The sequence below is a fragment of the Urtica dioica genome, chromosome 8 (genome assembly GCF_054948205.1).
Source record: "Urtica dioica subsp. dioica isolate 48M chromosome 8, U.dioica_male_clone48M_v1_H2, whole genome shotgun sequence".
Taxonomy (NCBI): domain Eukaryota; kingdom Viridiplantae; phylum Streptophyta; class Magnoliopsida; order Rosales; family Urticaceae; genus Urtica; species Urtica dioica.
Window position 1 is genome coordinate 14,114,766 of NC_142763.1, and position 25,162 is coordinate 14,139,927.

General features: G+C 41.5%; 3 protein-coding genes across 4 annotated transcripts; 1 reads left to right on the plus strand and 2 right to left on the minus strand.

The window, feature by feature from the left end:
- Positions 1–329: 329 nt before the first annotated feature.
- Positions 330–23,751, minus strand: LOC149388383 (uncharacterized). 2 transcript variants are annotated; one of them, XM_089623193.1, is made up of 16 exons: positions 23,738–23,751; positions 23,305–23,322; positions 23,105–23,189; positions 22,475–22,781; positions 20,926–21,024; positions 20,752–20,810; positions 20,382–20,651; positions 20,203–20,291; positions 20,058–20,114; positions 19,750–19,978; positions 17,025–17,184; positions 16,754–16,924; positions 16,549–16,582; positions 15,921–16,053; positions 822–858; positions 330–693 (listed from the first exon to the last, which is right to left on the minus strand). In XM_089623193.1, the coding sequence occupies exons 1-6, from the start codon at positions 23,740–23,742 to the stop codon at positions 20,794–20,796; spliced, it is 531 nt and encodes a 176-aa protein (XP_089479319.1). In that variant the 5' UTR covers positions 23,743–23,751; the 3' UTR covers positions 330–693; positions 822–858; positions 15,921–16,053; positions 16,549–16,582; positions 16,754–16,924; positions 17,025–17,184; positions 19,750–19,978; positions 20,058–20,114; positions 20,203–20,291; positions 20,382–20,651; positions 20,752–20,793. The 2 variants fall into 2 exon arrangements, with proteins under 2 accessions (XP_089479319.1, XP_089479320.1); XM_089623194.1 differs by lacking the exons at positions 330–693; positions 822–858; positions 15,921–16,053; ... (5 more) ...; positions 20,203–20,291; positions 20,382–20,651 and having other exon boundaries at positions 20,762–20,810; positions 20,926–21,037.
- LOC149388384 (uncharacterized) lies at positions 6,274–6,999 on the minus strand. The gene is made up of 2 exons (XM_089622409.1): positions 6,718–6,999; positions 6,274–6,582 (listed from the first exon to the last, which is right to left on the minus strand). Exons 1-2 carry the CDS (start codon positions 6,997–6,999, stop codon positions 6,274–6,276), a joined length of 591 nt encoding a protein of 196 aa, XP_089478535.1.
- Positions 18,109–19,209, plus strand: LOC149388385 (uncharacterized). Its single transcript, XM_089622410.1, has one exon. It carries the CDS (start codon positions 18,109–18,111, stop codon positions 19,207–19,209), a length of 1,101 nt encoding a protein of 366 aa, XP_089478536.1.
- Positions 23,752–25,162: the final 1,411 nt, after the last annotated feature.

Genomic DNA, 25,162 nt, shown 5'->3' on the forward strand with positions numbered 1-25,162 from the left:
CTAGAACTGGTCGTACTCATAAACATGCAATTCCTATCAGAAGCTTTAAGTTTTTGATCAAGTCCTAACACAAGTCAACGAAATATTAGGTTTACCTAAGTGACAAATTTGATTACGTGTCGTGGCTTTAACAAGCTTCCAGCTCAGCTAACTCAACCAAGCCCTTTTGTAGTCCTAATAAATAAATAAACAAACCCACACTTTTCAAAGCGAAGGTAACTTTCCCAGAAGAAGTAATCAGGAAAAAAGATAAGAACCTTTTTTCATTTACTATAAGGGATAACAAAACAGTTGCATCGTCATGATAATAATAATAATAATATCATCAATGCAAAAGTAGAAGGGGATTCATAATCAAATAATTTATTTTGGACAGCCAGAATCTAAGGCAAAAGCTCAATATAAAAATATCAAATAATTGGGACCCCAAGGAATAGTATATCCAACAAATAGCATTGGAGAAGTTGAAAAACAGAGAAGAAAAAAAATATGAATATGGTGGTAATTTATGCTGATCTGAAGAAACTCACCGCTATACTATAAGATCAATCAGAGTGTCGGAGAGAAACCAAATATCAGAGGCAATGGAAATCTTGCTATATTGCTCGTAATCCAGCGAGCTCGCGTAGCTTCTCGCAGAGTATAAAAGTTATTGTTGTTTGCGGACCTAACCGTGCAAAAATTGCAAAGCCCCTGATAAAAGATTTGAAACAAATAAATATCCGAGAAAATAACACTTCCAAGTTAAACGTAATGCTATTTTCTCAACACTGAAACGAATGAAAGGTGAAAAGAAGCATGGCATGACCGAGGAAACTCACCCTTTATAAAGGCTTTAGGTCCTTCTGTACGGACTACCTGGAATAAAACATGCACACACATACTTTGTCAAGTTCAAGAGTTAAGAAATGTGTTCGCTAAATTTTAAAACTGCCGACTAGTAAATCTGGGTCCCGATATCACCAAGCCTACTTAACAGACATAAATTTGAATGTGAAAAGTATAATAGACAGACACTGCTCTTTGTCTAGTTGCTGTAGGTCAACAATTAAAACCTTGAAAGGAAGAAGAAGAATAATAATTGTTGACCTGTAAAATTAGTACAACAATATCTCACGAAAATACACAAACTCCGAGTACGGGGACTCCGAGTACAGAGGTGATTTAGGCAAGACTTTCTCTTTATATAGACGAATCTAATACAAGAGAGCAGTGTTTTCTAGAGATTCAAAGTGAAAGAAAGTAAGTAAAAAAGTCTCTTTTCATCCTGTGCCGCAAGCTCCTATTTATACTTGTCTGGTGTAGCTTTGTGGTTGCGGGCTCTGACGGTTATTCTGGGGAACGTGGGGTCATCAATCCCACGTTCTAAACGGTTTTTGGGTAACTGCTGATTCCCTCTCGCTGAGGTGGACGGTTACTAATCTTTGCACGATTTCTGAACCGTCAAGGTGTGCGTTTAAGTATTTGAAACATGTTTTCTTTTGGTTTGACTAGTCTTTGACCTACGGTCTTCTCTTCTCTCCGAAGTTCTGATAGGTAGGTTTCGTTCTTACCTTATGAACGAGTCGTTCCTTTTCAATGGAGAGCCCTTTGGTCTATTCTACCTGAGCTTGATGCTGGATTCTTCATTCTGCTCGGGGGTCCGACTACCCTACTCGGTATCTGACTACTATATCCCGTAACAGCAGCCCTCCAGTTTCTTAGTATTTTTAGCAAAAATGGTAAGGAACTATTTCGGTTAATTGATGACCGTGTTCATTTTTGCTTGTTCGTCTCGGAATGACCCGAGTAGAATTCTATATTCTTTTTTTTTGCAGGATATCGTACGACGTCGTTTGTCTCTGGTACTGTTGAATCATCGCGTCTTTTCGCTTCGACGGTCAGATATGTTTGGCTTCTTGGACAAGCTTAATCCCAGCCGTTCGTGTGGTCTTTATATAAGGCCTTTTCCGAAGTTTTGACTTCATTTTGCCTTTCGTCTCAAATTTCACTCTCAGAGCGTTCTCGGCTTGTCATGCCTATTCGGATTGTGCTTTCAGTTCTCTTGTTTTTTCTGTTCAGACCTTCCGACCTTTAATTTGTGGGTAAGGTTTCTGTAGGTTTAGGAAGATGAAATTTTGTATATTATTCCACACGGCTGAATAGCCTATTCATACACAAACTAAATACAATCAGATCCTCTATTCTAGGAAAGGATAAACCAGAATAATAACTAATTCCTATTTTATCTCTACCTAATTACAGCAGATATACAGGATGATTTCCGAGTATCTAAATCCTAATAATACTCGGAAATAAATCAAATCAGTAATTCCTACACTCCCCCTCAAGTTGGTGCATAAATATCAAACATGCCCAACTTGTTTACAAAAAAATCGAATGTTGGCCTAAATAACCCTTTCGTCAAGATGTCTGCTGTTTGCTCCTTTGTGCTGATGTACGGAGTACATATTATCCCGGCATCCATCTTCTCTATGAAGTGTCGGTCAATCTCTATGTGCTTTGTGCGATCGTGTTGAACTGGATTTTGCGTAATGCTTATGGCGGCCTTGTTGTCGCAGAATAGTCGTAGAGGTAGTTCGGCTGTTTCGCGGAGATCTTCAAGGACCCGCTTTATCCATATGAGTTCGCAAATACCATTCGCCATTGATCGAAATTCTGCCTCTGCACTACTTCTCGACACCACGTTCTGTTTTTTACTCCTCCAAGTGACTAGATTTCCCCACACGTAGGTACAATAACCTGAAGTAGACCTCCGATCTCCCGGTCCAGCCCAATCCGCGTCAGTAAATGTGATGTAGAGCGATATAAAAACGAAAGGAAACGCAATAGGATTGCAAGCAGAGCTTGACTTTTCTTAATTCAATAATAATAATCCATTACACTGATAGAGAATAAAACTTATAGTCTGAGAAAAAAGGAAATAAAATAAAGAGGCAATAAACCAAAAATAGTTGCAGCAAATCATTCTAAACATGGAAATAGATTAACGAAAATAAATATGACAAATATTGCTCATTAAAGGAAATATACACCAGATCTGCAACTATCTCCAGAATTGGTGCACATGATCTTTAAAGCTATTTCCGGCTTTTACGGTCCCATGTCTCCATAAAGGAAAGTCCTATAAGCTCCGCATCAAAATGCCGCCACAGCTCTTGTTTCGTTCTTCTTAAACAGCAGCCCCTTTCCTGGACAGCTCTTTAGATACCTTAGAATCCGGTTTGTGGCTTCGAGATGCTCTTCACAAGGACTATGCATGAATTGACTTACTAAACTCACAGCAAAGGCTATATCGGGCCTTGTGTGAGACAAGTAAATCAACCTTCCCACTAGTCTTTGATATCGTTGAACATTCACCGGAACTCCATCTTCTATACTTCCGAGCTTTTGGTTCGGATCTATTGGGGTTTCAGCCGGCCGACACCCACTCATTCCTGTATCCTTCAAGAGGTCTAGGATATATTTTCTTTGAGAGACAACGATGCCCTTCTTCGATCTAGCCACTTCCATACCTAGGAAGTATTTCATTTCTCCCAAATCCTTTACCTCAAACTCCTTCGCAAGCTTTCCCTTCAAGCGTTCCAATTCTCCATAGTCATCTCCTGTGAGAATTATGTCGTCCACGTATACAATCAGCACTGAAATCCCTTTTTTCTCCGAGTATCTTGTGAACATTGTATGATCTGCCTGCGCTTGAGTGTATCCTTGCCCTTTCACAAACTGAGTGAATCGGTCGAACCACGCACGTGGTGATTGTTTGAGCCCGTATAGCGCCTTTTCCAATCTGCAAACGTTGGAGTTGAAGCTGTCTTCAAATCCGGGTGGTGGGCTCATGTAGACTTCTTCCTCAAGCTTCCCGTTGAGGAATGCGTTCTTCACATCAAACTGTCTCAATGGCCAGTCACGGTTTGCTGCAATAGATAACAGAATTCTCACCGTATTTAGCTTGGCGACTGGTGAGAACGTTTCTGTATAGTCTATTCCGTATGTTTGAGTAAACCCTTTTGCCACCAATCGCGCTTTGAGACGTTCAAGAGTTCCATCAGCCTTGAACTTAGGCGTGAACACCCATTTACAGCCGACTATAGGCTTCCCTCTCGGTAGTTTCTCCACAGACCAGGTCCGATTCTTCTCAAGAGCTTCTATCTCCTCAAAAACAGCCTTCTTCCACTCCGGTTGAGCCAAAGCTTCCTGAATACTACTAGGAATGACAATATCGGATATGTTTGTGGTGAAGGTAGAAAAAGCAGAGGATAGGTTAGAATATGAGACATATGAAGAGGTAGGATACAAAGGGGTTTTTGTGCAGGCACGTCTCTCTTTTCTTAAAGCAATAGGTAAATCAAGATCAAGGTTGAGCTCACTTACCTCAGGTTCTTTCTCCGGTTCAGATTCTTGACTTGCCGGAGATGTGACAGCTTCTATATCTTGAGCTAGATCCTTTCTCACATATGTTTTTTCAAACAGACTGCTTGCCCGATTATTGTACATGTCCTCTTGAGATTTATTTTCTGTGATACTTGGTTCGTTTTCTTTAAAAAAATTCATCGACTCAATATCACTTGTTTTTTGAACATCAATACTTTCAGAGTTTTCTATTTCCTGAATATCTATTCCAGAATTATCTAACCTGTAGCTTTCGGAATCTTCACCTTCAAACTCCCCCTGAAGATGAGTTGTAAAAAAAGGTATATTTTCAAAAAAGGTTGTATCCATTGTGATTATGGTTTTCCGTGTAGACGGATCAAAACATTTATATCTTCTTTGAGTTGGGGCTATCCCCACAAAACACATTTTTTTTCCTTTAGGATCGAGTTTACTTGCATTTCGGTCAGGATTTTTGATAAACACCGTGCACCCAAAGATCTTTAATGGCATATAATTAAAAACTCTTGTTTTTGGAAATTCTCTTTGGAAAAAACTCATAGGTGTTTGAAAAGACAAAACTTTTGAAGGCATGTGATTGATTAAATATGTAGCATGAAGAACACTGTCTCCCCAAAGATAATTAGGGATTTTTGCTGAAAACATTAATGCACGAGTGACCTCTAAGATATGTCTATTTTTCCTTTCCGCTATGCCATTTTGTGGTGGTGTGTCAACACAAGAACTTTAGTGAATTATCCCTTTTTCTTCAAATAATTTATTTAAATTTTTCGCAAAGTATTCTCGTCCATTATCACTCCTAACCATTTGTATCCGAGTATTAAACTGAGTTTGAACCATACTATAGAAATTTTTGAAAACATTTTCTACCTCTGGTTTTTCTTTAAGTAGGAAAACCCAAGTTACTCGTGTATGATCATCAATTAGGGTAATAAACCATCTTTTTCCATTACATGTTGGTACTCTAGAAGCTCCCCATATATCACTATGAATTAGTGAAAATGGTTTAGATGATTTATATTCCCTAGGTGGATATGTGGTTTTATGATGCTTTGCTAATGCACATATTTCACAATGAAAGCTGGAAAGATCTTTATTAATAAACAATTCAGGAAACAATTTTTTAAGATAATGAAAGCTAGGATGTCCTAAGCGAAAATGCAAAAAATAAATCTCATTATTATTCGGACTTGAGACAATATTCAGGCAAGAACTCTCTTGACTTCCCTTATTTGAGTCCGGTTCTGGGTCTAGGATATAGAGTCCGTCACATTCTCTAGCATTGCCAATCGTTTTCCCCGAGTCCAGTTCCTGAAATATGCAATAAGATGGGTAAAAGATTGCACGACAGTTTAGGGCTTTTGTTATCTTGCTAATAGAGAACAGATTACAAGATAAATTTGGGACATGTAGCACTTTAGATAATGGTAGAGAGGTTGAAACATTGATATTCCCTAGACCTGCTATGGCTGAAAGGGTTCCATTAGCGATTCTAACTTTCCTATTGCCAGCACACGGTTTATAGGTTGAAAAGCTATTTGGATTTCCTGTCATATGATCACTCGCACCTGAATCAACAATCCAAGTGTCTGTGTTTTTTGAACATGAGTAGGAAGAAGGAATAGAAGATACTGGTTTACCATTTTGTGCGAAAGAACATGAGGGAGTATCGAGGCTGGAATTTTTGGATAGGTTTAGTAGTTTCAGGAGCTGCTCGATCTGATCCTTCGTGAGATTAAGCTGTTCTGAGTTGACTTGGTCTTCCTGAGAATTCTCGACAATGATTTGGAAGGCCTTCTCCTTCTTCTTTTTGTCTCCGGCCGGTTTTCCGTGAAGTTTCCAGCAAGTCTCTCTCGTGTGCCATAGCTTTTTGCAATGATCGCACTACGGCTTCTTCTTCTCTCCTTCGTTTCCATTCCCGCGTGAGAATAGAGCAGATGACTCGATGTGGCTCGCAGAATCCCCGGTTGTGTTACTCATGACCTTCCTCCTGTTTTCTTCGAGTCTAATCTCGGAGAAGACTTCTCTCATAGACGACAGCGGACGTCTTCCGAGAATCCTTCCCTTCACCTCGTCGAGGTCCTTGTTAACACCAGCCAGGAACATGTATACGCGATCATTCTCTTCGCGCTTTTGCTGTCGAGCATAATCAGCCGCACTTTCCCACCTATCATCATGGCATTGATCTAATTCCTACCACAAAGACACCATCTCATTATAATAGGTCGTTACTTCCCTTTCTCCTTGTCTAGACTTCCACAACTTTGTCTTCAATTCGAAGATCTGCGATGAATTGCCCAGATCGGAGTACGTCTCCCGGATTGACACCCAAATTTCATTCGCCGTCTTCATGAATAGGTGAGGCTTTGCAATGGAAGCATCCATCGCATTGAGCAGCCACGCCATTACCAGCGAGTTTTCGGATCTCCAGGTGTTGTAGCCATCTTGTCTTGCCTTCAGCGTCTTCACTTCGCCAGTTAGGTATCCTAATTTTCCCTTTCCATCAATCGCAAGTTTCACCGATTGAGACCATTCCAGAAAATTCCTTCCATTCAATCTATGCCTTGTGATGAGCATAGGAGAATGAACGGATGACTGGAATGTTTCCATGGTGTTTCTTTGAGTGATTGAAGATGAGGAATTTTGGCTGGTTGGTGTGTTTTCCATCGGGTGGGTAGTTTTAGAGAGAGGCTCTGATACCATGTAGGTTTTAGGAAGATGAAATTTTGTATATTATTCCACACGGCTGAATAGCCTATTTATACACAAACTAAATACAATCAGATCCTCTATTCTAGGAAAGGATAAACCAGAATAAAAACTAATTCCTATTTTATCTCTACCTAATTACAGCAGATATACAAGATGATTTCCGAGTATCTAAATCCTAATAATACTCGGAAATAAATCAAATCAGTAATTCCTATAGTTTCTTTATCCTTAATCCGATATATATATATATATATATATATATATATATATATATATATATATATATATATCTTTTGTTTTAAAGTCGTTATTTGGTGGTCTGTATTTTCCTTTACTTCTCGTATTCGGACCATCCAGACTTTAGGGATCATAGTTTCTCAACTTCCTTAGGGTTATGGGAGGGCTCGCGCGTCCTGACCTGAGTTTCGACCCCCGTGTCGTTCGGCGATCGGAGCCTGACCCCGATAATGTTATCTTGTCGGATGGGACCACGTTCCCTTTTCTCAGGAGCCGAGTTTGGTACCATGTCCCAGAGATCGGATGGGACCGTCCCGTAATGGCTTATGAAGAATCGTGCGTGTATCCTAGATCTGGGTCGAGTGGGTTGATATCGAGGCAATGATTTTTTATTCGTCTTCCCTGTCGTGTAGGGATACTATGGTTTTGGAAATATCGTCTTCGTTCGCTTCTTCGAGGGGGAGCGAGTCGGAATCTCGTGATACGACGAGTCTTTCTCTTTCGCAAGACCGAGGAGAGGGCTATTCTCAAGGCACTCCGGGTCCGAGCGGGAGGACATTTGGGGTCGATCTCCCGGAGGAAAAGGATGAGGCCTTGGTTTTTGAACGGAAAGAGGGCCAGTTTTCGGCCAAGGTTTGGACTTCTCGGGTTACCGAAAAATATATACAAGAACTGATGGAGGAATTTGAGATAGCAGAAGGAATTATCATCTCGGCGCCTTTAGAAAATGAGAGGGCCGATCAGTCTCCTGTCGGGAAGATAGCGTTCAACAAGGCTATCTTGAACGTGATTGGAGGATTACCGATGCATCCTCTTATTTCTCAGTTCGTTTCTGACCTAGGTTGTTCTCCTACTCAGCTCGTCCCCAATGTGTATAAGATTTTTGTTGGGATGGCTGTGCTATGGGCGAAAGTTTACGATCGCCCCGTCACTTTACAAGATTTTTCGCAATATTATTCGTTTAAGTCGGCTCCCGGGCAACATGGTTATTATTATGCTCGGGCCCATGATGACCAATCTAGGGTGGTTACTCGTCTTCCTTCCAACCAGAAAAATTGGAAGGATTACTTCTTTTGGGTTGAAGGGAACGCCTCTTACGAAAGGTGCCCCATAAGAGCTTCGTTCTCGGAACTGGGTGTGACTCTAGTTCAGAATTCTTATTTGATAAACTGGACCAGGTTTTTGTTCTGGTTTCCTCATATGTTTTATGTTTGGTTCCAGGTTCCCTTCCACAGTATCCCGAGGACGAGCGACCGCTCCATTCAGAGATCTTTGATATTTCGGAGGCTGATCGGTCGACGTTTGTGTTGTCGGACCCAGACTTACTCGATCAATACTATTATTATCCCTACTCGAGTAAGCATTCTATTCGTCTCTTATCAAGTCGCATATGTTCAAATTTTCCTCGTTCTTACTTTTTGTTTCTTAACAGAGATTGCACAGATGGCGAAGAAGAGACCCGCTCCCGAACAGGTTCCTCCTAACCCGAAACGTACTAAGGCTTCCAAGGCTTCGGCTGCTAGTAAGCGGGCGACCGCGTCTGCTTCAAAGGTTTCGGAACTTCCGAGCTCTTCTCCGGTGAAAAGCATGATCGAACCTTCTTCTGCATCCGACCACCTAACTCCGATCGTTACCTTCCTTCGCGAGCATCTTCCTGCCGAGAAAGTTCACGCGGTTCTCGGGTCTGATCCTTTAGAGAGGCTTAACCAGGTCACCGACTCCGTGGTTTCGGTACGTTTTTACTCGCCTAGTCGGTATCTCTTTCCTTTCCTTGACGAATTTTATAACTGACCTTTTTTTATTATCACAGAGTTTCGTTGGTGTGGTCGGCCTTGTCGGACTATTAGGCTCCGAGCTCACTTCTTTGAGACAACGGAACGATCGTTTTCTCAAGGAGAGGGATGCGGCCAGGGACGAAACGGTGAAGACCCGATCGGAGCTCACGCGAAAATTCCAAGCAGATCTTGAGGCTGCTCGTTTAGCAGCGGTGGAAGAGTACAAGGCTTCCGAGGATTATCGCAACATGCGCGATGACCTTTATACCGCCGGAATAAACGAAGCCGTTCGGATCCTCGGCCCGAAGAATCCTACTCTGGATACTACGAATCTTGATGAGGATTCGGAATCAAGAGCTAGTGATGAAGTGGATGGAGGAGGCGACCAGGAGTAGAATTTTATTTTCTTTTGCATTCTAATTTCAATTAACCCGCTCGGGTCTTGAACAATTGATCCGTGGTCGGATCTTTTATTATGTAATTTTTTGTTAACCCGCTCGGGTTTTGAACAATTGATCTTTGGTTGGATCTGTAATTCATGTTAATTTATCTGTGTTTCTGACTTTGGCGAAAATAGAGTAAAAAGTATTTCTGAATTTTGGCAAAATAAAGTATAACTAAGTATATTTCAACTTTTCTAAACAACTGTTTGCTAATTATCCTGCCGCCTAGTTTATTTAGCCATAAATTAAAAAGAAACATGTGATTTAACACTGAGTAGAGAAACGTGAGATAAATAACTTCTGGAAATCACAAGTACGTGCAACCAAGCCGCTTTTTGAAATTGCAAACACAATACATGCGACCAAGCCACTTTTTGAATGTTTAAAAATTGAAAAACTTAAACGTAAAATCGGCGAAGGTGCTCGGCATTCCAAAGGTTTTTCTCCATATCACCGCTCAACTGTTGTAGTCGGTATGCCCCGTTTCCGAAGTCTTCTCGAATGATGTAGGGTCTTTCCCAGTTTGCGTTGAAGGCTCTCTCTTGGTGGATTTTGGTGTAGAGAAAAACTCTTCTGAGGACTTTGTCGCCGACTTTGAAAGATCTTGGTCGGACTTTCCTGTTGAAATACCGAGTAACTTTTTGTTGGTTAGCGAGATTTCTTAATCTGGCTTTTTCTCTTTTTTCTTCTAGCAAGTCTAGGCTAATTTTTAGAATGTCTTTGTTTACCTCTGTCGAGTAGTTTTCTCTTCTCACTGTTGGTATCATGACGTCGATCGGGATAACCGCGTCGGAACCGTATGCGAGGGAGAAAGGCGTTTCGCCAGTTGCGGAGTGCTCGGTGGTTCTGTATGACCAGAGGACTTCTTGGAGCAGATCCACCCACTCTGACTTCTGTTTGCCTAACTTCGTTTTTAGGCTGTGTTTTATTGTTTTGTTGACGGCCTCCACCAATCCGTTGGACTGTGGTCTGACTGGAGTAGAAAAAACCTTGTTAATACCATATTTTTCACAAAAACTTTTGAAGGAATCGCAGTCAAACTGAGTTCCGTGGTCGGATACAATTTTGACTGGTATTCCAAACCGAGTAATAATATTTTTCCATACAAATTTCTCAATTGCATGAGCTGTTATTTTATTTAAGGGCTCGGCTTCAACCTATTTTGAAAAATACTCGATGGCTACAATCGCGTACCTACATCCACCTCGGCCTGTTGGCAAAACTCCGATCAAATCTATTCCCCATTGTGCGAATGGGATCGGGCATGAGAGGGAGATGAGTGGATTAGGAGGAAGCCTCGGGATGTTAGAGAACTTCTGGCATTTGACGCATTTTTGTGTCATGTGCCGAGCATCGGCTTTTAGCGTTGGCCAGTAGAGTCCTTGCCGGATGATCTTTTGTGCCAATGTTTCGCATCCGATGTGACTTCCGCATATCCCTTCATGGATTTCTTTGAGAGTGTATTCAGCTTCGTCTTCATCTAGACATTTGAGGAGAGCCTGAGAAAATCCTCTTTTGTAGAGATTTTGACATTCTAGGAAATACCGAGCATCTCTGAACTTCAAGCTTCTAGCCTCATTTTTATCTTCGGGCAGAGCTCCGTGCTGCAAGTACTCCCTGATCGGAGTTTGCCATGACTTTCGTTGATCGACCTGAAACACATAGGGAGCTTGCTCAATGCTAGGTTGCCTAATCTTGATGACCGGGATTGACTCCGAGTCGGATCCTTGGGTGGCAAGCTTCGCTAATGCGTCGGCCTCTTCGTTCATGGCTCTGGGGACTTGGGTGATTTCGCAAAGTTCGAATTCGCTTGCCAGACTTCTGGTTTTCTCGGCATATAGCGACATCTTTTCGCCTTTTGCCTGAAATTCAAATTTCATTTGATTAACAATTAACTGAGAATCCGAATATACTTTGAGCTTTTTGATTTCTAAATCTTTTGCTATTTGTAGCCCATGTATCATAGCTTCGTACTCAGCTTCATTGTTTGAAGCACTGAAATCGAATTTTAAAGCGAATTTTACCTTGTCTCCTTCTGGACTGGATAGCGCAATCCCGACCCCGGACCCCTTTTCGTTGGCCGCTCCGTCTACGTACATGTCCCAAATTGGGAAATCGACCGGTCGTACGTGAATTCTGCAATGAAGTCAGCTACTGCCTGTCATTTGATTGCTGGTCGGGGCTGAAGCGTATATCATATTGTGTCAACTCGATCGACCATTTCATTAGCCTTCCGGACACATCAGGTTTTTGCAGCACTTGGCGTAGCGGGAAATTGGTAATGACTGTAATCGGATGTGCGAGGAAATAGTGTTTCAGCTTCCGAGAAGCGGTGATGAGGGCGAAGGCTAACTTTTCGAGTTCCGAGTATCTTCCTTCCGCCTCGTTGAGACGTCGCGAAGTATAATAAACCGGGACCTGGTGCTTTCCCTCATTCTTGATTAATGCTGAACTCACTGCATGCTCCGATACGGCTAAGTAAATTTCCAGGGGCTCTCCTTCCTTTACATTTTCTTAAAGTAGGAGGCCATGCCAAGTGTTCTTTTAGAGACTCGAAACTCTCATTGCATTGCTTGGTCCATTCAAATTCCTTGGAGCCTCTGAGCGCATTAAAGAAGTGAATACTCCGATCGATCGACCTCGAAATAAAACGGCTTAATGCAGCTATGCACTCTGTCAACTTTTGCACTTCTTTTATGTTCCGTGGTGGTGTCATGTTCCATAAGGCTGTGATCTTCTCTGGATTTACTTCGATGCCTCGTTCATGAACGATGAAACCTAAGAATTTACCTGCAGAGACACCGAACGTACATTTTAGAGGATTCAATTTCATGCGATATTGCCTTAAAAGTTCGAATGATCTTCTAAGATCGTCCGTATGTTCATTTATTTTTCGGCTTTTAACCAGCAAATCATCAATGTATGCTTCCATCGTAATCCCGAGTAATTCAGATAACATACGATTTACTAATCTTTGATATATTGCTCCAGCATTTTTTAACCCAAAGGGCATTACTGTGTAGCAGTATAGTCATCGATCAGTTATAAATGCCGTGTGATCCTGGTCGGGACCATACATAGGCATTTGATTGTAGCTAGAGTAGGCATCCATGAAGCTTAAAATTTCATGTCCTGCCGTGGCGTCTACTAACTGATCTATTCTCGACATAGGGAAACTATCTTTTGGGCAAACCTTGTTCAGATCCGTAAAATCCACACAAGTTCTCCATTTCCAGTTAGGTTTTTTGACCAGGACAGGATTGGCTACCCATTTTGGATATTTAGTTTCTTTTATCGATCCGTTAGAAATTAGCTTATCTACTTCTTCTTTTAGGGCTATATACCTTTCGGAGTTTAAAACCCTTCTCTTTTGTCTAATAGGTTTTTCTTTAGGATCTATATTTAACCTATGACACGCTATTTGAGGATCTATCCTCGTCATGTCGGACTGTGACCAGGCAAATATGTCTAAGCTTTTAGACAAGAGAGTAATTAAGTTATTTTTGGTACCTGATTCAAGATATTTTCAAATCTTGAGCTTCTTCTCAGGTTGTTTTGGATCCGGGGTGACTTCCTCGACTTCATCTCCTGGGCCAATCTCTTCCCGGCTCGGAAGGCGTGGGTCGAAATCCGAGTCGATCATCATAACTTTGTGGACATCTTTGTCCTGACTCTCTTTGAGGTAATTTGCATAACAGCTTCTTGCGATAGCCTGTGTACCGACTACTTCACCTACCCCGTGCTCGGTAGGAAACTTCATTTTCATATATTCCACAGAAGCGATAGCCCCGAGGGACTGCAAGGTTGGCCTGCCAATGATCGCGTTGAACGAAGATTTTCCGGGAACCACCACCCACGTTGTGTTAGTGGTTTTACTCCTCGGGCTATCTCCTACAGTTATTGGGAGTGAGACTACTCCCTTAGGCTGGATCGAGTCATTTATGAAACCATAGAGATTTTCAGGAGAATGAGCTAATGCGTCTTGCTTAAGACCCATTTTGTTGAATGTGTCTTCATAGAGCACGTCGACGACACTCCCAGTGTCCACCAATATTCGGTGTACATCCCTGTTTCCGATAAGAGCTGATATGACCAGTGGATCGTTGTGAGGAAACATCACCCATCGAGCATCTTCTGCTGTAAAGGTGACGGGCTCCGAGCTAGGTTTGGCTATCTTGTTAGGCCTTTGTTCGGCTGTAAACAAGATTTGTCGGGGTCCCGCGTAGGCCTCTCTTACATAGCTCTTTTGAGCGCTCCTTGAAGTTCCTCCCACATGTGGTCCTCCGACTATGAGCGAGATTTCGGCATATGCCTCACCTTTTTTATCCTCTTGATCCCCGTGCTCGGCCTTGAATTTCTTCAACGCTCCTCTTCGGATCAGAGCTTCTATAGCTTCTTTGAGGTTGAAGCAGTCAGCAGTGCGATGACCGATGTCCGCGTGGAAAGCACAATATTTTGTTTTATCTCTCTTTGAGATATCTTTCTTGATCGGCCTTGGCTTAGGGAAATCTTCTTTGTCCTGTGTAAGACTAAATATCTCCTCTATCGGGGCATTGAGTTTATGATATTTATCAAACTTACTGGAAAAAGGCTTCAGAGGTCATGCTCCAGACCGGCTCTTCTTCGGTGGGCGGTTATCTTCAGAATGTCGCTCCCTGCGCTCTTCTCGGTAGCTCTTTGGTGGCTTTGCTTTTCTTGCCGCCAGCCTTGCTTCCTCCGCGTTGATATATTTCTGAGCTCTTTTCAGGAAATCGTTGTAGTCCTTTGGACTAGTCTTCTGAAGTGACCACCAGAACTCTGATTCGGTTCGGACGCCGGAGAAGATCCCAAAGAGCTTAAAGTCGTCATTCAGATCGTCCACCTGAAGAGCTTGCTCCGAGTAGCGATTAATAAAGTCTTTCAATGATTCGTCATGGGCTTGTCTCACCGCTAGCAGCCTTTCTTTGGGAGTTTTCTCCGAGCTGGAGCCGACAAACTGTTCCATGAATTTTCTGGATAACTGCTTCCATGATCCTATGGAGTTTGGCTTTAGTTTTCTATACCACCTTTTGGCTGAGCCAGTCAGAGTGATAGAGAACGCTCTGCACATAACTTCTGGTTCTGCCCCTTGCAACATCCAAGAAGAAAAAGTGTCCAGATGGTCTCCCGGGTCGGTCTTTCCATCGTATACTGGGATGCTTGGCATCATGAAACGATCAGGCAACAGGTGTTCTAACACGCTGTCTTCAGTTTCCGAGCTTACCATGCTATTTCTGAAAGTGTTTGAATGACCTTTATCCATAGTGGGCTGGTACCGATCAGGAATCTTTTCCTGACTGGACTGCTCTTTCTCGGATTCAGAGTCATCTTCCATCCTCTCATACCGATCTTTAGCATGTCTCCGAGATTTCTTAACTTGCGGATCCTGCCCGACGGGTTCTTTCCCTGATCGGTGTGAGGGTTCTTCATCTGGGATCACTACCGCGCTTCGCAGTGTGACTTTCTTCGCCTGCAGCCTTCTCTTCAGCTCTCTGTTATTTGCCTCTAAGACCGAAAGACGCTATTGCATCTGTCTGAATTGCTCTTCGAGACTAGGTTCCGGGAGAAGTTCAGCTATTTCTTCCAGGGTGAGAGGCAAAGTGCGATTGTGATGTTCTATCTCCGTCTCCTGGTTGGGGACAGTGATCGGGGTGGATGAACTAGCCATATTCCTCAGCTGTGTCCCCCTCCTTCTAGCGCCAACTGTTGACCTGTAAAATTAGTACAACAATATCTCACAAAAATACACAAACTCCGAGTACGGGGACTCCGAGTACAGAAGTGATTTAGGCAAGACTTTCTCTTTATATAGACGAATATAATACAAGAGAGCAGTGTTTTCTAAAGATTCAAAGTGAAAGAAAGTAAGTAAAAAAGTCCCTCTTCATCCTGTGCCGCAAGCTCCTATTTATACTTGTCTGGTGTAGCTTTGTGGTCGCGGGCTCTGACGGTTATTCTGGGGAACGTGAGGTGATCAATCTCACGTTCTAGACGGTTTTTAGGTAACTGCTGATTCCCTCTCGCTGAGGTGGACGGTTACTAATCTTTGCACGATTTCTGAACCGTCAAGGTGTGCGTTTAAGTATTTGAAACATGTTTCCTTTTGGTTTGACTAGTCTTTGACCTACGGTCTTCTCTTCTCTCCTCTCCGAAGTTCTGATCGGTAGGTTTCGTTCTTACCTTATGAACGGGTCGTTCCTTTTCAATGGACAGCCATTAGGTCTATTCTACCTGAGCTTGATGCTAGATTCTTCATTCTGCTCGGGGGTCCGACTACCGTACTCGGTATCTGACTACTATATCCCGTAACAATAATAATATAAAAAAATGAATATTTGACGGTTACCTTATATGCACAATGAAATCCATTTCGGTAGTTGCCAACCGTTTTAGATACTCGTTGCAACATGAGGCGGGTTTTGATCATGTCCATGGGAGCTGTTATCAAGGTGCTGATTCCACCAGCAACCAAACTTGAACTTCATCAAAAGCAAAATAATGACCCCAAAAGTATAAAAAGTTAGCTAAGTGGTAAACACATTCACCAACATAATAATTAATAATAAAAAAAAGTTCTAGGTTATGAAAATAAAAACACAAGAATTAATGCAAGGAAAAAGCATTTTAGTCCGTTTATTAGGCTGGTTTTTCCTTCTCTCTCTCTCTCTAGGCCAGACAAAGTTTATATTTTAACCACAAACAACTTGTTTTAGCCTGAAATTTAATGAATCTAAAAGTTTATGATCTGTTTTTCATACATTTGGAAGTAACACATTTTTCAACATCATGTTGACATGCTCTAGGAGACCATCTTTATCGCAAACTTTTACTTGATTATTATCATTATTACTATTCCAGTTATCTTTAAAACCATTCTAAACGACAATTATAAAAAAAGCACCAACTACAAAGTCAGTAAATATAGAGAACATTAAAACATCGGAAGAAAATGAAAGTGGGTTGAGATGTCATACGCAAGATGAAGATGAAACCCTTCCTCACAAGAATCTGCAAAAGCAAAGGTTTTGGGACAAATATTAAAATAAAAAAATAAAAAAAAATGCATAATAGACCAGAAATTCTTTCCAGTGACTAACTAAATATTGGACCGAACGATTTGGAAATTACTTCCGTGGGATACTCAAAGTGAAGAAAAGTAGCATCGGCTTAGAACTTGACCCGCTTGGTTTCGTCATATGTCGCCAACTGCGATGCCGTCAGCGCAGAAGCTCTGGCCATGGCAGGCCCGACTCCTTTCCACAGAGCCTTCATTCCCTCCTGAGACGCGATTCACCTCAATTCCTCACCCGCTCCTCCTCTGCTCGAGTTCGAACTCATCTGTAACCGTACCTGGTAAAAAGATGAGAATGCATTCAGTTGTGAGAAACGAGGAAATCGAAACAAGACATTCATGAGTATATAAGATTGCTTATTATAATTTACGTCTGACCTTCAAAACCTCGATTGGGTTGGTCAAAGCAGTTGCGATGGCACCGGAAAACAAACCAGAAGCGATCTTGACGAAGATGTTGGTGGATCCGAAAGCCTGATTACAAGCGTACTTCGAGGGTTCGTACAATCCTAAGCGGAGACCACCGTAAAGAACCGACCTTATTAACGCAGGGCAACAAACTATTAATCTCAATTATGACATTTCAATACCCTAGAACTAGAAATCCACGGACAAAGCTATAACTTTCATTGTCCGTGATTTACCAAGCTGCTAATCCAGGGCAATCGTATAGAAGATTCGTAACAGTGCATCCACTTAATAAACTAATGTACTGTTTATATATATATAAAAAAAAAAAAAAAAAAAAAAAAAAAAAAAAACCCATACATAAGTTCGTCCTATAACCAGTCAAAATGTGTAGATTTCAGCATAATGAATCTTACATTAGACTCAACTACGAAAGTGCATTCACAGCAGGCTATTTTGTATAAACAACACAACAGTGTAGCTAGCCACAATTCGCTATAGGAATAACATAACGACCACGAGGTTCCAACATTGAGAAGAAGAAATTCGATTTACGAGAATCCATAACATATAAAAAGAAAATGAAGTAAACATATATATATATATATATATATATATATATATATATATATATATATGTATACTAGAGGGGAAACGTGCTTCGCACGTGGGGGATGTTGGTTTAATCTCGTTTACGTGGATTGCTTTAGTTTTATATTTATTTATTTTAAATAAAGTCCTGGTCTTTAGGAAAGTCTGTTAGGCTAGTGGAGGACTGAGGCAAAATTAATTGTGTGATCGTGGCCGAAATTGTAGCCACTAAAGCCATGTTTTTATTCAGTTACGTTATGTTTGTACTCATTATAAATAGCAATGAAAAATCTCAGAAAAGCAGTATGTTTTCACTGCACCAAAGCTATTTGTTGTCCTACATATTATCACTATTACGTGCATATATTTTCTCTTCTCAGGTTCTGCAACAACAAGTGGTATCAGAGCGTTTGGTGTTCGATCCAAACCTTTGTAGCTGTTCGGTGTTCGATCCGCTTCGGCAATGGCAGGACGAGGAGAAGAAGGCAACAACAGCAAGGCGGCGATTTCATCTCCGCCGAAGGCACGGCTGAGCAGCGGTGGCAGCGGCGAACTGCGCATCGTGGAGCGAGTCGTCAGGGAGAGCGACGGTGCAGCGCACTTTCCGGCCCTTACGCGGACCAACTACGCGGACTGGGCGATCCTCATGAAGGTGCAACTACAAGCGCAAGGCTTGTGGGATGTCGTCGAAGATGGCCCCGGGGATCTCCGTGAAGACCGGCGAGCCATGTCGGTGCTGCTCCGGGCAGTGCCGCCAGAACTGATCCGTACGCTTGGGAGCAAGGAGACGGCGAAGGAAGCGTGGGACACACTCAAGATCATGCGAGTCGGCGTCGAGCGCGTCCGAGAGGCTAAGGCGCAGACACGTTGGACCGAATTCGAGAACCTCACGTTCAAAGACGGCGAGGGGGTGGAGTCTTTCGGCATTCGACTCACAGCGATCGTCAACGACCTCGAGGTGTTGGGCGATCCGGTGACCGAGCACAAGGCGGTGCTCAAATTCCTTCGAAGCGTACCGCGCGCATACAAACAGATGGCCATGGCGATCGAATCGCTGGTGGATCTCAAGTCTTTGTCCATCGAAGAACTCACGGGGCGGCTCCTAGTCGTAGAGGAGCGCGGCGAACTCGACGACCCTCTGCCTTCCGGTGGGCGCCTACTTCTCACGGAAGAAGAATGGCAAGCCCGGCAGCGACAACGCGAGCGTGGGCAAGGATCGTTCGGCGGTGGCGACAAGAAGTGCAAGTCTCCGACAAAGGAAAAGTCATCGTCAAACGGAGGCGACAACGGCGAACGCAAGAAGGGTAATTGCCGCTATTGCGGCATAGCCGGCCATTGGGCTAAGGAGTGCCGCAAGGCGATGCGTGACCGAGAGCAGCAAGAGCAGACCAATCTCGCGCGTGCTGAGTCGGAGGAAGACGATGAGCCGGCGCTGCTCATGGCGCAGACCTGTACTTTGGGTCAAGCTGCCGAAGAGGCGCCCGAGGCGGTGTACCTGAACGAGGAGAAAGCGGTGCCCATGGATGTGGCTGACAGCGTGCGGTACCTCGACACCGACCAATAGTCACATGATAGGCGTCAAGCAAATTGATGCAATTGATGTTGTGTAACGAGATTAAGGGGGTGATTTGTTGGTTTAATCTCGTTTACGTGGATTGCTTTAGTTTTATATTTATTTATTTTAAATAAAGTCCTGGTCTTTAGGAAAGTCTGTTAGGCTAGTGGAGGACTGAGGCAAAATTAATTGTGTGATCGTGGCCGAAATTGTAGCCACTAAAGCCATGTTTTTATTCAGTTACGTTATGTTTGTACTCATTATAAATAGCAATGAAAAATCTCAGAAAAGCAGTATGTTTCGCTGCACCAAAGCTATTTGTTGTTCTACATATTATCACTATTACGTGCATATATTTTCTCTTCTCAGGTTCTGCAACAACAGGGGAGAAGGGGATAGATAATACATGTCGTTTTTCAAACAATTGAAAGAGATTACGAAAAACGACATCTAAACCGAATCAACGAACAAACCATTCATCCAGTTATTACGGTTTCAGAATTTTAGATATCAACAAAACTTCGCGCTCTGTCTTTCTCTATCTCTTACCTACAACAATGGCGGATGAAGAAGTCCCAAAACCTTGCTGGTCCAACATCCTCAAGAGTCAACCAGCCCCGACGTCGAACCCGAGGTCGATGCGCCGACAAGTTCGTCTCCGTTCCCGAGGTCATGGACGAGATCCGAGACCCCATTTGGCTTCCACGACTCGCCTTCGTCCCCTTCACTCTCCAGACCATCGAGCCCTCGCCGGAATCTCTCAGCAAAGGTCAGTCTTCTAGGGTTCCGGAGATCAAAATCTCAGCTTTTGTTTTAATTGGTCGTGTATTTTGTGAAAATCTAGAATTCATTAGTACCTGGAAGCAACATCTTCCGTAGGCCTGGAAGGCAATGATCCGCCAAAAGCAAGAAACCTGGAAGAAGGAAAAAATTACTCATCAAATGACTTATAAATACGAACAGGGACCTAGGTTACATGAAAAAGAATTTAAAAAAAAGTACCATCAAACCCAATTCTCCATCCACATTTTGGGTTTGTTGTACGAGTTCGGGCTGTACAGATCGCAGTAAAATCCATTGCAAGTGTTGATCTGCAACAAGTCACTCGTTAGAATAATTATAAAAAAAAAGGAAAAAAGAGTGTAGAGATCGATGTAATTCATTGGAGAAAACGGTCTCACAGTGGGATCGGGAGTGTCTTCTTGCTGGCACATGACCCACGGAACTCCAGTGTCCATAGCCAAAGCCATACCCGCCAACCATCTGATGTACGATTTCCCTGAAGCCCCGTACGGCTCCGCAGTGTTTCCATACTCGTTCTCAATGATTAACAAATTCTAAATAAAAAATGAATCAAACTTGAGAAAAGATAATGGGTCCGCCATGTGAAGCGTAGAGCTTCTCTTGCTTCACCAGGCTGATTATCTTGCCGGTGAATCGCTTCATTCAGCCTGAAAAATAGATAAAAAGAATGTATAGCTTAGTTTTAGACATAGCAAAGAATCAAACAAGTGAAAGACAATTGGAAGAAGAAAAATATGAGAACCTGACCTTCTAACCTTCTAAGGACCGTTATCAGTTCGAAGCTCGACTTCAGGGATGAAATGCAGCTACACATGGAAACCAATGTTGACATAATTTGAATCAAAACAACGATAGATATATCTTCTAAATTCTAATTAACCCAAACTGAAAAACAGTGAGAGAATTTAATACAGTACTAACCCATAGCTCCACTCAGCACAAACATAAGGACCGAACCGTAAATGCACATACATACCAGCCTCACCCATGGCCTTGACGAACCGAACAGATCTTTGTTTCCTTTGAAATCATACTGGAAGAAGAGCACGATTATCGAAGAGAAGCATAAAAAAGGCATTTCTATTTCAGGGAGAAAAAAAAACAGAGTGCTAATCATGTTTCATTGTAAAATTTTAAATTAACATGGCCTCGACTTGGCTCGTGAATGTTCCATAAAACGTCTGTCTCGATCACATTAAGACCAAAGGAAAGAAAAAGAAGAAAAAGCTAAACATACATATAGTTGCACAAAGTAAACATATACATAATTTGTACAAACCATTACTTTACTCCGCACAATCAGAAGAAGAAGAAATCATAACCATGAACACGCCATTAAATATCATGAGAACGAACTCTTAAAACTTGCACATGTTTCTTCAAGTACCATCGTGCGATCAGGTCTATTCTCTTGATATCTCCAGATTGTTCAGCCATTTATTAACAATAAGTCATGTCCAGTCTTAAAGCTTAGCTTAAAAGTCATGTCCAATCAAGCACTGAACAATTAACACTAAATATAGCTTATGAAGCTTCCACTTACAGACCATAAAAAATTAGCGCACTGGAACTGAAATTCAACGATTTCAAAATAATAATAAAAATGGTCTATGATGATCAACTCTGATAATATAATTAAAAAATATAAGAGAGCAACGAGAGAGGGATAATCGCCAAATAAAAAGGGCCTATATTTGTCCTAAAAAAATCCCCTAAATCAGCAACATCTATGGAAGAAACTGACAATTTCTTAACCTAATCTTGAATCCACACGAATAACTATTGATCGAGATATACGCCAGATTGAATTTGAAGTAAATATGTTTAACCAAAAGGAATACGTATTTTAAAATCATACAAACTCAATATCCAGCATTACAGAGAAAAACTGTGAGTTCATGCATAAAACTAAAAGAAACAAATATGAAGTTTAAGGAGTAAAACAGTCCAATTCATATATTTATCTAAAATAATTTCCTAACAAATATGAAAGCCTAATATTTAGAATCACATATCAGCTAACTCTTTGTCCGCTACAGCAGTAAACTAAATAGATAAGCAAAAAAAGAAAAAGAAAATTGAACCCAAGACACCCAGCTAATAAAGATTACCTAAGGTTTTGTTTTTCCGGCAACCTTAACAATAACGGAAAAAATAAAATCTACCTAGACAAAATTATAATTTCTTTTAAGAATGATATCTCATCTAACCAATTTCATGGTAATCTTATATCCACCACCCTACTTCTTTTATAAGGATCAAGTTAAATGCAAAACCTACACATTCAGTTAATAGCGATGCCAAAAATTACAATATAGGCTTAACCTATACCCTTTAGATACAAATTTTTCAACTCTTAGACGAGGAAAAGCCCTCTGATTCAGACAAATCAGACAACGCTGGTAACAGGCCATGAATCAAAGCCATATTAAATAACTGAACAATTCAGAAGACAAAAAAAAAGACTCACGCTTGGGCGAAGGCCTTGAGGAAATGAAAATCCTGAGCGATGTAGGTGGTGGAAAGCATCGAGCTTGAGATTGCCGGAGGCGAGAGAGACTGCGAAAGAAGTGTACATATCGAAGACCGATTCCCGGCGGAACTTGATCCGGCAACGCCGCGCGAGGCTGACCTATCTGTCGATCGACATCACCGATGACGACTTCGATGCAGCTATCACCATCGCTTCCGGTGATGGCGATCTCCAGGCCGAGTCTGAGTCGCGGCGAATGAGCCGTGGGGGGCGAAGAAGCAAAATCAGGCAAGAAAATCAAAACCTGTGAAAGAGAGGAAGAAGAGTCAAAATCGGAGAATGGCCTTCATTAAAACAAATTGCTTATTTAAGGATTTACTTTGACCCTAACGCAGTCTTTTTTCATCTCCCACCAAGTCTTATTACCATAGTTTATAAGGCTTTTTTTAGTCTTGACTCTTGAGTATTAAACATCAGCTTTCTTATCAACCTCAATATAAAACAAGCGCATCATCTGCTTTTCAAGTACAAGTTGTTGAGCAAGAAATATTAAGTTTGTAAATTTAATAGCTACATGAGTAATATTTATACTGATGAAAAACAAAACTTTTTTTGTATGAAAAGTACCATGTCAGTCTTGAATATTGCCTCACAGGCACCATAAAGAGACTCTGAGGCAGTACCAGCAACCAAAAAATCTTTTGCCAATTCCCTGCATAAACATGACATAGAAGTATCTGAAATACGATCAAGAAACAAATGGCGCACTTTATATTTCGATTTCTGGCATTTGAAGCTGAATTCTTTGAATTGAGCACATATATTACGCATAGGAACCTAGTACTCTGCAGTAAAACAATAATAAAGTTTAATTTGAAAATTCGAAGATACCAGCAAACTATAAAACCATGAAAAAACAGCTAAATCAAATATCCAGTAATAGTTGTTTTTATTTTTAATTTCAGTTTAATATTTTGTTCTTCAACAAACACATATAATATGTTGATTTTATAGCGAATCCAGTAATAGTTGTTTTTATTTTTAATTTCAGTAATATAAAAAATATTCGAAATAGAAGTAATAGCGAATCCAGGAAAACAAAGTTAATCAGCAACTACGATTAACCAAACAGCTACAAAGAAAATAATCATTGGCCAAGACTCAACCTCAGAATCAAAATCACAACCCTAAATATATAATTTTGAAATTTGAGACTACTTCTTTTCTTTGCGACTTCGCGGTTAGAATCTTCTCAATCACCTCATCGTGTTCAATTCCTCGCTTCCTTAGTTCTCGTTTTTTCTTTCTCGCTGTCTCTTTGTCTTCCTCTACAGCTGCCTCTCTCTCTCTCTCTCTCTTCCTGGGCGATATTTTTCTCTATTTCGTTGCGCTCTGCTTATGGAATTGTATCAAGAAAATTGGATAAATAAGGGGTGTAGTAAATGCTATACTATATTTGCCAATTCAACACTAAGAAGACACATGGATTACTTTGATAGTGAACACTATGCTTTTATGTATGCCTACGCAAATCCAAACAACCACGATTTCGGAATTCCCCAAATCAGATGCCAATATCAAACCTTAGAAATAAAAATTATAAAACCCCTAATTTACAAACCTAAAAGTCTGGAAGCCGATGACGAAGACAGCGGAATCGGGCGACCGAGATTCTTCGGAAGCGTCGTTTGAGCGCGAGGACAGAGAGACAACAGGCGAGAGGGAGAGATGGCGGCGCACGGTCGCTGGTCGCGCAGTCGGCAGAGGCACGCGCGCAGTCGGGGTCGGCGCTCGCGCGGGAGAGAGGAAGAGAGGACGAAGGAGAGGGAGCGGGTGAGAGAGAGAGGAAGAGGGGGAAAGGGTGGTGGCGTTGTTCAGGAGAGAGGGGCCGAGAGCCGGTGAGAGAGAGAGAGGAAGAGAAAGACAGCGGTGAGGTGAGGTAAGGGAGAGAGGCGGTGAGGAAGAATGGAGAAGAAGAAATAAAGTGAATCATCAATTTGATTGGACAAAATAAGATGAACAGTAAATAACGATAGGTACTTATAATATAGGAGAGATATACCAATAGGATGAGTGAATCCAGTGGAGATGGCGACGGAGAGTCCACTGGTTCCAAAGTGGGAGGCGACATTGGAGGGAGATTTTGCCCAGCTCTGCTTCTCAGTGCCTTTCATTTAAATAGTCCCCCCACGCCACGCCTTGTGTGGCATCGGAGAAATTAAATATCAAGTTTGGCACGGGAATCTTAGCGAGATTCAGAAATCGATTCTCTCTCTCTCTCGAACCAGTTTTAATTTTACTTTTTTACCTATTTTACAAATGTATACACGAATATAGTTTGAAGCTTGAAAATATTGGAACTCGGTGTCGTTTTCGTGGAAATAGTTTTGGTAGCAATTTATCACAAAACTAACATATTTAAAAGCTTTACTATTTGTTTTTAAGTTGTAAACCGACTTTTATTTTATTTTATAATATTTTTAAAAATATTTGTGTACTATTTTGGCTCAGCTTAATTTTATTTATTATTTACAGTTTAATTTAAATAAAAATAATAATTTAATAGTTAATTTTTTTTAAAGCATTTAAAATAGACATTATTTTTAAAATATTACACTTAAAAATAGTTACTTTTGTAATTCCCCCTTCATTTTTTTTTACTACAAATTAAGGGGCCTCGGAAAA

Coding starts and splice junctions, on each gene's coding strand:
- LOC149388384 (XM_089622409.1), bottom strand. CDS start 6,999: ATGGAAACATTCCAGTCATCCGTTCATTCTCCTATGCTCATCACAAGG. Junction 6,583..6,717: donor AGACGGCGAATGAAATTTGG/GTGTCAATCCGG, acceptor TCTTTGTGGTAG/GAATTAGATCAATGCCATGA.
- LOC149388385 (XM_089622410.1), top strand. CDS start 18,109: ATGGCAGGACGAGGAGAAGAAGGCAACAACAGCAAGGCGGCGATTTCA.
- LOC149388383 (XM_089623193.1), bottom strand. Junction 22,782..23,104: donor CAATATTCAAGACTGACATG/GTACTTTTCATA, acceptor TCTCTTTCACAG/GTTTTGATTTTCTTGCCTGA. Junction 21,025..22,474: donor CTCAAGGCCTTCGCCCAAGC/GTGAGTCTTTTT, acceptor ATGATTTCAAAG/GAAACAAAGATCTGTTCGGT.